Below are 13,352 nucleotides of genomic sequence, written 5' to 3' on the forward strand. Positions count from 1 at the left end.
GCCCCTCTCCTCACTGCGCCCCCAGAGAAAAGCAGTCAATCACTCCCGTCTCCCCGGTCTCTGGCCGCACTCCATGCTCAGCCGGCCTGTGACCGAGTGTCTCTATCTCTGGCACACGACCCCGTGTGCAGTCTCCAAACCCAGCAGATCCCTGCGGTGTGCTCCCGCGCCGTTCCTCCCGGGGGAAGGAAGGTGAGTCTCCCTGGATCTTCCGCTTGTTGGGTCCCTGCTGGAAGAGCAGTGGCCCGACTGTGCCGCGGATCATGGTTTATGGCACCCCCAAGCTGAGAGCCCGCTCCTCGGCTCTGTCTCTGCAGCCAGCTTCCCTGCTCCAATACCTGGGAGCTGTGCCACACTCAGGCACCCCCGGTCTTTCTGTGACCCCGAGGGTCCTGAGATCACACTGTCCCGCGAGGGTTCCACCCCCCCGCTTAGCACTGGAGCGACATCCCTCAGTGGAGCCAACTTCTAAAATTTCCGATTTTGTGCTCCGCGGCTCTAGCACTTGCCAGTAGCGGCTGACGGAGGCCCCCTCCCCCGCCGTCTATCTTCCCGAATATCGCCTCGGATTCACTTCTCCGCACATCCTACCTTCTAGAAAGGGGTCGCTTTTCTGTTCAGAGAGTTGCTGCTATTCTTTTCTTTGATCTTCTGTTGAGTTCATAGGTGTTCAGAATGGTTTGATCCCTATCTAGCTGAATTCCTGGGACCAGATGAAATTCAGGTCGCCTACTCCTCTGCCATCTTGCTCCTCCCCCTAACCTAGCAATCTTATTCTAAAATTTCCTTATTAAATTGCCTATGAATACACAGCTCTTCAAATGCTCTCTGAACTAGCCTTACTACTTTACTTGCTCCCTTAGTAATTAATGAATTGAATAAAATATTTGATACATGTTCACTTCATACTTGTATGAGCCATGATTTTAATTTCTTAAAATTATGCTTTGAAAGGCATAAGGAACTTTCCATGACATGACTGACATGACCTTTTCCACCCACTGCTCTGCAAATCCTATAGTCTCACAGGGCTATTACAAAGGTAAGTTTTTTGCACAGTATCCTGATAATATTGTCAATTATCTTGTTATTGGAATTATCAAATAACACTTTGTCTCAAAGATAAATCAGAAAAGAATCTAAGTATATGTTATTTTCAAGACCATGTGATCTGACTTCTAAGACTTTCTAATTTGTTACATGTCACTCCTGATGGTTCTGTGAGTTAATTTTCTTTATTTAAACCAATTACTTAAAGAAGTGTTTCTTCCATCTGTTCCGGGTACCCTTTTTTTTTTTTTTTTTTTTTTTTTTTAAAGATTTTATTTATTTATTTGAGACAGAGAGAATGAGAGAGAGAGAGCACATGAGAGGGGGGAGGGTCAGAGGCAGAAGCAGGCTCCCCGCCGAGCAGGGAGCCCGATGCGGGACTCGATCCAGGGACTCCAGGATCATGACCTGAGCCGAAGGCAGTCGCTTAACCAACTGAGCCACCCAGGCGCCCCCGGGTACCCTTTTTAAATGCAAAGGGCTAATACTTGGTTCAGATATGAACTATAACTGCCTTTACTTTCATAAACATGATTATTTTACTTAAATTCTGATTACATATTTTGAGATTTAAGAAAAAAGAGATTAGCAAAAAGGAAAAAAAATCACAACTTCATCTTTCCAGTGTTACATTTTTCACTAAAACCAAAAGTCTAGCCTAATGTGATTTTAGGAAGAAACTTGGTTATTGTCAAGTCTAAATGTACCTTGGTGAATTCAAGTGGACTAATTGTAAACACTAATTTCAATTTTTAGGTTTTAGCATTGGGAAAGAAAGCATTATTTCACTCCCACCCAATCCACAATCAGTAGTCCATTAAGGCAAAAGAGAAAAGAAAATTCTGTACCCTGACATCACTTCTAGGTGAAGTTGTCCCGAAACAGTTAAGAAAGCAGGAACATTGAAGAAATTCTTCTCAGGCACCTTAATTTTGCTTGAAGGCTGCAAATGAAAAACATGAGCCACAAAAAGCTATGAGATATTTTGTTCTGCATTCACATCCACATACGTGCCACAACTAAAAATCCCAATGCAATTAAATATATGTGAGGACAGGTCACTTTCATGAAAATAAAGGCAGTTCTCAGTACACTCCCCAAAGAGAAAATGCCTGCTTAGAAAGTGCTAAGGTCAAGGATATCTGCTCTGCATTTTCAAAACATACAACCAAAGGACAAAGTACTTTTGTCACAAGATATAGTTCTCCCTAAAAAGTGATTCTGATTGAGAGACAAGCCAAGGAAAGAGATTATGAATTGAAATTTTTATTTTTTTATGAGTTAAAATTTTTAAATGTGAAGACTAATCTCTTAAAATTCTGACCTATGATTGAAATTTGATTTTCTCAAGGGAATAGCCTCTAAAACATGTGTTGTCATGTTACTAAATTTTTAATATTTTTAATGCAGATTTTTATAAGTACATTATAAACTTTTACATACATTAATTTAACTTCCCCCAGAACTCAGAAGAGCAGAACTCTATGTTTAAAAGATATGGGAAGCAATTAATTTAAAGATTTTTTATAAACTTACAATATAGATAAGGTGATTATTCCAGCTGAAACAGGTAGGAAACAGGCCAGCCAACACTTATAACAAGCTAAAAAATTATTTGGGGGTCAAACGTAATTTATCTACTTTACTTTTTTAAAAAGATTATATATTTATTTGACAGAGAAAGAGAGCATAAGCAGCGGGAGCGGCAGAGCAAGAGGAATCAATACCCGAGTCGAAGGCAGACGCTTAACAGACTCTGAGCCACCCAGGTGCCCCAGAAACACAATTTAAATAGTATAATTAAGAAAGCTTCTGGATCCAGGTATGACTATTATACTCACTTTTTTGGATGAAAGTTAATTTCTCTACTCTTGTATTTCAAATTGTGCATTTATTTGAAAGTATTTTAGTGTAACAGTGCTGTTACTATAAAAGCAACAAAGCCAATTTTAAATACATAACAGAGAATATGAGACTCCTTTAAAGAGACTTAGTATCAAATAGTGAATTATAGAAACACATAAAATGAAGTCATCTTATTTAATTCCATTGGTGCTAAAAATATTGTATAGCATATACAGGCATATATGTTTATGAATGAGAAATCTAGTGTAAAAATTACAAATTGAAATCATTCATTTATTTTGTAATTGCCTGTTATTTTTCAAACTTACTTTGATACTGGTCCTAAATGTCCTATCACTGCTTTTTAAAAATCCATCTTTGAATCCCATATTCACTGAAAGGATACTGTTTCCAAGGACTCAAGTACACAAGACTAAAATATTTGCCTTGACCTGTATTTGGATTTCCAAAATAAAAAAAAAATATGTTCTCTGTAGTTGCTCACTATTTACTAAATAATTATGTTTCAAATAAGGCCCATCACATTTATAAGAATATTATATTTTCTCCTTTCCTTCACCTCTTTAGTCTATATTTGTATTGGTGTTCTATCTTGACTTCTCCTAAAGTGATTTCTTTCATTTCTTGTGCATTTAAAGTCTAGTCTTTATGACTACATTTTAGTCTTTCATTTATTAGCATTTGTACAAAATGGAATCTGATCCTCTTACATCTTTTTTTTTTTTTTTTAAGATTTTATTTCTTTGACAGAGAGAGACACAGCAAGAGAGGGAACACAAGCAGGGGGAGTGGGAGAGGGAGAAGCAGGCTTCTTGCTGAGCAGGGAGCCTGATGCGGGGCTCAATCCCAGGACCCTGGGATCATGACCTGAGCCGAAGGGAGACGCTTAATGACTGAGCCACCCAGGTGCCCCCCTCTTACATCTGTTAAATCCAACTTATTTAAATAGGTATAAACTATCACTACTTCATCATGCCTTCCAATGTCATACACACTTACATACTAAAATAACTACTACATTTTAAAAATTACTTCCTCTTACTTCTTTATATTACAATTTACGCATTACATTGATTTTTTAAGACTTCTAAATGAATTAAGTTATATTACCTATACATTTTATTTCAGAATATTAAAGGGACATTATGAAATACTTTAAAAAGTAATTGCTGAGGGCGCCTGGGTGGCTCAAGTTGGTTGAGTGACTCCTTTGGCTCAGGTCATGATCCTGGAGTCCTGGGATCGAGTCCTGCATCAGGCTCCCTGCTCAGCGGGGAGTCTGCTTCTCCCTCTCCCGCTCCCCCCTCTGTGCTCTCTCTCTCTCTCTCCCTCTCATTCTCTCTCTCAAATAAATGAATAAAATCTTAAAAAAAAATAAAAATAAAAAGTAATTGCTGAGAGTGGTGTTGGTAAACATGCTGAGATAGGTAGCTCTGAAAGACTGTCCCTCCACAGAAAAACTGAAAATAATGAGTAAGAATTGTCAGAATCAACTGTGGGAACTGTGGAAAATAGCCAAAGGTTTCTTTTTTTTTAATTTCATTGTTTTAAAATTTTATTATGTTATGTTAATCACCATACATTACATCATTAGTTTTTGATGTAGTGTTCCATGACTCATTTGTTGTGTATAACACCCAGTGCTCCATGCAGTACAAGCCCTCTTTAATACCCATCACCAGGCTAACCCATCCTCCCACCCCCTCCTCTCTAGAACCCTCAATTTGTTTCTCAGAGTCCATAGTCTCTCATGGTTCGTCTCCCCCTCCAACTCCCCCCCCTTCATTTTTCCCTTCCTGCTATCTTTTTTTTTTTTAACATATAATGTATTATTTGTTTCAGAGGTACAGGTCTGGGATTCAACAGTTTTGCACAATTCACAGCGCTCACCATACCACATACCCTCCCCAATATCTATCACCCAGCCACATTCCATTGTACGTGCATGCCGATGTTCATAGCAGCAATGTCCACAGTAGCCAAACTATGGAAAGAGCCAAGATGTCCATCGAAAGATGAATGGATAAAGAAGAGGTGGTATATATATATACAATGGAATATTATGCAGCCATCAAAAGGAATAAAATCTTGCCATTTGCAACAACGTGGATGGAGCTGGAGGGTATTATGCTGAGTGAAGTCAGTCAATCAGAGAAAGACATGTATTATATGATCTCACTGATTTGAGGAATTCTTAATCTCAGGAAACAAACTGAGGGTTGCTGGAATGGTAGGGGGTGGGAAGGATGGGGTGGCTGGGTGATAGATATTGGGGAGGGTATGTGCTATGGTGAGCACTGTGAATTGTGTAAGACCGTTGAATCCCAGACCTGTACCTCTGAAACAAATAATACATTGTATGTTTAAAAAAAAAAGATAGCAGGAGGGGAAAAATGAAGGGGGGGGAAATTGGAGGGGGAGAAGAACCATAAGAGACTATGGACTCTGAAAAACAAACTGAGGGTTTTAGAGGGGAGAGGGTGGGGGAATGGGTTAGCCTGGTCATGGGTATTAAAGAGGGCATGTACTGCATGGAGCACTGGGTGTTATACGCAAACAATGAATCATGGAACTCTACATCAAAAACTAATGATGTAATGTATGGTGATTAACATAATAAAACAATAAAGTCATAAAAAAAAGAATTAAGATATTTTCAGCATCTAAATTGACAAGTGATTAATGGACAGGACATATAAGGACCGCGTGACAAGAAAACAAGAAAGAAAATAAACTGCTCCCCAACTGGACAAGGGATATGAAAAGAGATTTACAAAAAAAAGGAAAATTCGAATGCCTAAGATGTATGAGGAAACACTCAAATTCACTACAAACTAAAGAAATGCAAGTGAAAATAAGGCACTTTAAGAAGAATTCATTACATATACCAGATTGACAAAGATTATAAAGTTATTTAATGTCAAGTGTAGGTGCAGATTCAGGGTATGGTAGGCAGATATCTTAGATATGCCCAAGATTCTCAGCCCCTGGTTTATTCAATCAACCACTAAGCCAGGTACTGCCATGAAGGATTTTGCAACTAAAGCTCCAAATCAGTGAGCACAGGCAGTAATCTCTTTGACATCAGCTATAGTAACAGTTTTCTACATGTTTCCTGAGGCAAAGGAAATAAGAAAAAATAAACTATTGGGACTATATCAAAATAAAAACCTTCTGAACAGGGCACCCGGGTGGCTCAGTTGGTTAAGCGACTGCCTTCAGCTCAGGTCATGATCCTGGAGTTCCAGGATCGAGTCCCGCATCGGGCTCCCTGCTCGGCAGGGAGTCTGCTTCTCCCTCTGACCCTCCTCCCTCTCATGCTCTCTGTCTCTCATTCTCTCTCTCTCAAATAAATAAATAAAACCTTTAAAAAAAACAAACAAACAACCTTCTGAACAATGAATGAAACACAAAACTAAAAGGTAACCTCCTGAATGGGAGAAGATATTTGCAAATGATGTATCCAATAAAGGGTTAGTATCCAAAATTATATAAGGACTTGTACAACTTAACACCCAAAAAACGAAGGAGCTGATTAAAAAATGGGCAGAAGACACAAACAGACATTTCTCCAAAGAACACATTCAGATGGCCGACAGAAACATAAAAAGATGCTCAACATCACTAATCAGGGAAATACAAATCAAAACTACAATGAGGTATCACCTCACACCTGTCAGAATGGCTAAAATAAAAAATACAAGAAACAGCAGGTGCTGGTGAGGATGTAGAGAAAAAGGAAACCCTCTCTTGGGAATGCAAACTGGTATAGCCACTGTGGAAAACAGTATGGAGGTTCCTCAAAAAATTAAAAATAGAACTACCCTACGATGCAGTAATTGGGCTATGAAGTATTTACCTCAAAAATGCATAAAAATACTAATTCAAAGGGATGCATGCATCCCTATGTTTATTGCAGCATTATTTACAATAGCTAAACTGTGGAAGCAGCCCAAGTGTTCATCAACACATGAGTGGATAAAGATAACGTGGGAGATATACATATGTATCTATGTATATGAGAATATTATTCAGCCATAAAAAAGAATGAACTCTTGCTACTTGCAACAACATGGACAGAGCTACAGAGTATAATGCTAAGTGAAATAAGTCAGAGAAAAATACCATATGATCTCACTCATATGCAGAATTCAAGAAACAAAACAAACAAGAAAAGGAAAAGAAAAAAGAGAGAGACAAATCAATAAACAGACTCTTAACTATAGAGAACAAACTGATGGTTACTAGAGGGGAGATGGGTAGGGGGAATGGGTGAATTGGGGACGGGGATTAAAGACTATACTTACCATGATGAAAAAAATTTTTTAAATGAGCAAAAAAATAAAGTGAGATGATACTTATTTGTCCTGCCTTACAGTTTATTTATTAGAAGATCCAAAAAAATGAAAAAATAAAATAAAGTTCCAAATCAGATGCCCTCAAGATTCTGGAGATTTTCTGGATATTCCCAACCTAACCACATGAACCCTTTAAAAGCGGAAATGTTTTCTACAGATGGTTGCAGAAATGGAAGACAGAGATTTGATGCAGGAGAAGGATTCAACAAGCTGTTGTTGGCTTGAAGATGGAGAAGGCCACATGTAAAGGTGCTTAGGACAGTTCCTAGGAGCTGAGAACAAACTGGCCAACAGTCAGCAGTAAGATGGGAACTTCAATCATAGAACTGCAAGGAACCGAATTTGGCTGATAGCCGAAATAAGTATGAGAAAGAATGTCAAATTCCAGAGGAGAATGCAACTGGCTCACACATTGCTTTCAGCCTTGTGAGACCATGAGTGGAGAACCCAGCTACACCATCCTGGACTAATGATATACAGAACTGAGTAATAACAAGTATTGTTTGATGTCACAGGTTTAGGGCAATTTGTTACAAAGTCATAGAAAACTTGGGGCACCTAGGTGGCTCAGTCAGTTAAGCGTCTGCCTTCAGCTCAGGTCATGATCTCAGGGTCCTGGGATCCAGGCCCACATCGGGCTCCCTGCTCTGCGGGGAGTCTGCTTCTCCCTCTCTTTCTGCTGCTCCCCCCGCTCGTGCTCTCATGTGCATGACCTATCTCTCTCTCAAATGAATAAATAAAAAATCTTAAAAAAAATAAATTTCTAACAAAGTCATAGAAAACTAATTCATAGGAAAACTGGAACCCTCTCATAAAGTCATATACTACACTGGTACTACTATTCTGGAGAACTTCATGAAGTTAAGAATACATATACTCTATGACCTAGGAATTCCACTCCTGGATATATATTCCAGAGAAATTTTTCTACAAGTCCATTAGGGAATATGTTTAAGACTATTTATTACAGTACTTTTTTTCTGGGCGTAACTTAGAACTGGTCAACTTAAGAGTCCTTAACTAGAACAATCAGTCAGGAAAATGCAGCAAATACCACTGAATATTTTGTAGCAATGAGAAGCAACAAATAAATGTACCTACATGGACAGAATTTCAACAGAGTTATTAAATATGACCAATGATATGGTAACAATGTTGACCAATTATATGGTAACAAAAACTGACAAAAATAGTGGCTTGAAAAGGATGCTTGTGCATTTCCATATTCTTTCTTGGACCTATGCCACCAAAGAGATCATGCCCTGATTAACCTGATAGAGAAATCTGAGAGACATGTGAGGCTATCCTCGATTGGCCAGCTCCCAGCCAAACCATCAGCTAACCAAGTCCAACAGAGATCAGAATCACCCAAATGACCTGTAGACTCATGGGAAAGAATAAATGGTTTGTTACACAGTAATATGATATGAGTGCCTTGCAAAGACCAGTAACAGTGTTTAATTATGTTTAATTCAACTTTGTATTCCTGAGGTTAAAAGAATACACACTGATATATACACATTTACAGAAACAACCTTAGCCAATATGCACTAAACACTTACTATGTGCCATGCATTGTGCTAAAGAGTTTACAAGCAACCTAATAAACTACTAGTATTCCCACTTATAGAGGAAAAAATTGAGACAAAGAGGTTTTTAATTTAACTTGCCTAATGTGATGCACAATATGAATCAAGGTGGTCTGGCAAGAATCTCTCTCTTTAACCACAATGTGATAGTGCCACACAATATTTTCAGGATTCACAAGAAATAACAATGGTTAATTCTGGGGAAGGATAGCAGATCATTAGGGAACAAAGGTGGGATGAATCCTTCTGTACTTTTAAATTAGTACCTTTTGAACCGTGAACTATATTACCTGTTCAAAAAATACATTTAAAACAATTTTTTTTTTTAAGATATTATTTATTTATTTGTCAGAGAGAGACACAGTGAGAGAGGGAACACAAGCAGGGGGAGAGGGAGAGGGAGAAGCAGGCTTCCCGCCGAGCGGGGAGCCCGACGCGGGGCTCGATCCCAGGACCCTGGGACCATGACCTGAGCCGAAGGCAGACGCTCAACGACTGAGCCGCCCAGGCGCCCCCATTTAAAACAATATATTATTTTTAAAGTACAATCTGAGGTACTATTAGCAAATACTCAAATGGTATATGGGTTTTATTCCATGTATTCTTTTTTATTTATTTTTATTTATTTTATCTTTTTTAAAGACTATTTATTTGAGAGAGAGAGAGCACGAGTGTGGGGGAAGGGAGAGGGACAAGCAGATTCCCCACTGAGCAGGGAGCCTGATGTGGGGCTTGATCCCAGGGCCCTGGGATCATGACCTGAGCAGAAGGCAGATGCTTAACCGACTGAGCCAACCAGTGCCCCTCATGTATTCTTTTTTAAAAAATATGTTTTTTGACACAAGCAGATTTCATTTATTATTATAATTATTAATTTTTTTTTTTTTTAAGTAAGCTCTACACCCAGCATGGGGGCTTGCACTCATGACACTGAGATCAAGAGTTGCATGCTATACTGATTGAGCCAGCCAGGTGCCCCATTCCCCATGTATTCTTTATCACATAAACGCTCATGATTTTATCTTTTGTCCTACAGTGGCACAGATTCCTTTGATCGGCACCAATAAAAAATTTAAAACCAAGAACAAAGTATAGAACAAAGTCAAAATACCAAGAGAATATAGGTGGTTCTACTGCACTACCTGTAATAAAAACACAGTTGGGGGAAGGCCAAGAGAAGAGAAGGCCAAATGATCGCTGAATTCTTTGAGTAGGGAATGAGTTTATGTATCTTGGTATGCTAAGCACCTATCACAGTGCCAGAGACCAGTAACTGTTCCATAAATGCTTGTTGACCAAGAGTGAGTCAAGGGTGAACAGAGGGAGTTAGCCATCAGAAATCAGAAGAGACCAAAGTCTGATAAAGAAGCAAGGACAGCACAAAAAGCATATGTAGCACATTTAGTCGTAAAAGCTTCTAGCAGTGTCACAGCTTTGCTGTCTAAAAGCTACCTCGAGTGCACTTTTAGGAGTATGTTTGTTTTCCAACATAGGTACTGAGAAGCAGACAGTATTGCAGAAAGTATTTCTTCTATTAACTCTTAGAAAACTATAATGCTTGTAATTAATACTCTGTTACTTTCCTGGTAGATCTGTAAATAGGTGTTTACTGTTTCTTTAATGTCACCATCATCCTAACATCTACAAGAATTTTTAAAAATACAAAAGGTAGAGAATGTATTTTGAATATGGTCGTAAGTTTAAAGTAGCTTAGAGAAAATTTTTCATTTTCCTCACAGAAATAAATTGCGTGCCTACTATGACTCTATCTTCCTCCTATCCACTCCCACTTACAAACACATAATTTGCAGACATTCTTTATAATTAAATACCATTTTTGGCTAAATATAAAAAGACATATACTCTCTCGCCCACCTTCCGAACACCATCTAATTCTGACATCTATTCAAACAGGAAAATTTGGAAAAGATAGGATACTATCATCAATATAATCTGATCACTGAAAAAAAAAAAATCTCTTCTATTTCCTCTGTTTCTGCATTCTCATGGATGTGGCTCACTCAGTTCCAAGGAAGGTATTTATCTATATACTCTCTTAGACAACCTTTACTCTAAATCACCCTCAGTCACCTCTGGGACTGCTTCCTTATTTCCTTCTTTCTTTATGCTTGTAAGTCTTACCCAAATTTACATCAAGCACTATGAGAGTCATAAGGTTTAAAATAAAAATTAAACATAACACTAAAAATTGCAGGTTTTATTTATTTTCAAAAGTTTCTGAAGCAAAATATTGAGCTGGGTGACATTTGGTTGTTATTTTCTATGCTTTTCCAGTATGTTTAAAATTATTTAAAAAAACCACAGATCAATATTTACAGCTCTTAAAATGTCCAACATATGACTGCATGATCCCTGTGTCAATACTTCTCATTCTCCTATTTTCTTCAAGGATAAAATAGTTTCTTATTCAATTTTACCATTTTTGTTTTGCTTAATTACCAGTGTTTTATAAGTTGTCATTAAAAGTTACAGTATTTTATCTACATGATGCATTAAATAGTCTTATGGCTGCCCTGTGAATATAATTATTACATATTTCTGTAAAGGAAAATGATTCTAAGATCCAAATAAACACCTTAAAAATAAACTTTCTAGGGCGCCTGGGTGGCTCAGTTGGTTAAGCAACTGCCTTCGGCTCAGGTCATGATCCTGGAGTCCCGGGATCGAGTCCCGCATTGGGCTACCTGCTCAGCAGGGAGTCTGCTTCTCCCTCTCCCGCTCCCCCCTCTTGTGCTCTTTGTCTCTCTCACTCTCTCTCTCAAATAAATAAATAAAATCTTTAGAAAAAAAAAAAATAAACTTTCTAAATCTCTGAATATGATATTTCTGCTGTATCTTTAAAAAACAAAATAACTAAATTAAGTGTAGTTAAAGAAGATAGAAAGTACTTTATGCACTATCAAAATAATATAATAGCAAAAATCAGAAAAGATGAGGCAAGTAACGAGATACCAAGCATTCTTCCTGATATATGTTCAAATATTTTTCACAATGAATGAATGCTCTGATTCTAAAAATTTATTTCATGTACAGTACTTTAAAAAGTATCTTTATATTCTTTTGTCTGACTCCTGATCTCAACTCAGGTCTAGATCTCAGAGTTGTGAATTTGAGCCCCATATTGGGCTCCATGTTGAAAAAATTAAAAATACATAGAAATATAAAAAAAAAACAATAAATGTCTTTATATTGTCTTACATTTTATTATTTCTCCCAAATAAAATACTCAGAGATTGAAAGAAATATGTTAAGACTAGATGGATTCTGTACCATAATTCTAAGAATCATGGAAATTACTACTGATGTGCTGGAAATGCTAGAAATTACCACAGCATTATTATCCCAAAATTCCTGGGGGAAAAACATATATTCACATCACACCATCTGCCACAATGTAAGTAAAATTCTGCAACTTATTTCTGGTTAATACAATTATATGGCTATGAAGTTGACCTAGTAACACTTACTTCAATGATTTGAGATAGTATCTTTGTAGTATAACTTGGGTCTATTTCTGAGCTTTAAGTTCTATCCGCTGGTTTATTTATGCACCAATAACACTATTTTTTAAAGTTTTTTAAAAATGAAATTTAGATTTATATATTTACTTTAGAGAGAAAGCGAGCATGTGCATGCATGAGCGGGGGAGGGGCAGAGGGAGTGAGAGAATCCTCAAGCAGACTCCCTATGAAGCACAGAGCCCAACGCAAGGCTCGATTCCAGGACTCTGAGATCATGAACAGAGCCCAAATCAAGAGTTGGCCGCTCAACTGACTGACCAACCCAAGTGCCCCTAACACACTAATTTAGAGGCCTTAAAGCATATTTTAATTTCTGGTTATTCCATCATTTTTTAAACTTTTTATTTTTTAAGTTTTTATTTATATTCCAATTAGTTAATAGTGTAATATTAGTCTCAGGTATACAATGTAGTGATTCGACACTTCCATAGACTAATCAGTGCTCATCACAACAAGTGCACTTTCCATCACCTATTTAACCCATCCCCCTACCCACCTTCCTTCTGGTAACCATCAGTTTGTTCTCTATAGCTAAGAGTCTGTTTCTTGGTTTGCTTCTCTTTTTTCCCCCCTTCGATCATTTGTTTTCTTAAAATCCACATGAGTGAGATCACATGGTATTTGCCTTTCTCTGACTTATTTCACTTAGTATTATACTCTCTAGTTCCATTCATGTCATTACAAATGGCAAGATTTCAATTTTTTATGGTTGAGTAATATTCCACTGTGTATGTACATGCATATATGTATATACACCCCACAATATTCCATGTGTATGTACGTGCATAAACACCCCCCCCCCACATTTTCTTTATCCATTCATCAATCGATGGACATTTGGGCTGTTTCCATAATTTGTCTATTGTAGATGCTGCTATAAACATCTGGGTGTGTGTATATCTTTGAATTAGTATTTTTGTATTCTTTGGGTAAATACCCAGTAATGA

General features: G+C 37.7%; 1 protein-coding gene across 1 annotated transcript in view; it reads right to left on the reverse strand.

Moving 5' to 3' along the window:
- Positions 1-13,352, reverse strand: part of NARS2 (asparaginyl-tRNA synthetase 2, mitochondrial) — a 131,775-nt gene that overhangs the window by 73,214 nt on the left and 45,209 nt on the right. Inside the window, exon 6 of the mRNA XM_021704658.1 lies at positions 1,899-1,993. Coding sequence (XP_021560333.1) covers positions 1,899-1,993 — 95 coding nt within the window. The remainder of the gene's footprint in view (positions 1-1,898; positions 1,994-13,352) is intronic.

This window comes from Neomonachus schauinslandi, chromosome 11, assembly GCF_002201575.2.
Source record: "Neomonachus schauinslandi chromosome 11, ASM220157v2, whole genome shotgun sequence".
Lineage (NCBI taxonomy): Eukaryota > Metazoa > Chordata > Mammalia > Carnivora > Phocidae > Neomonachus > Neomonachus schauinslandi.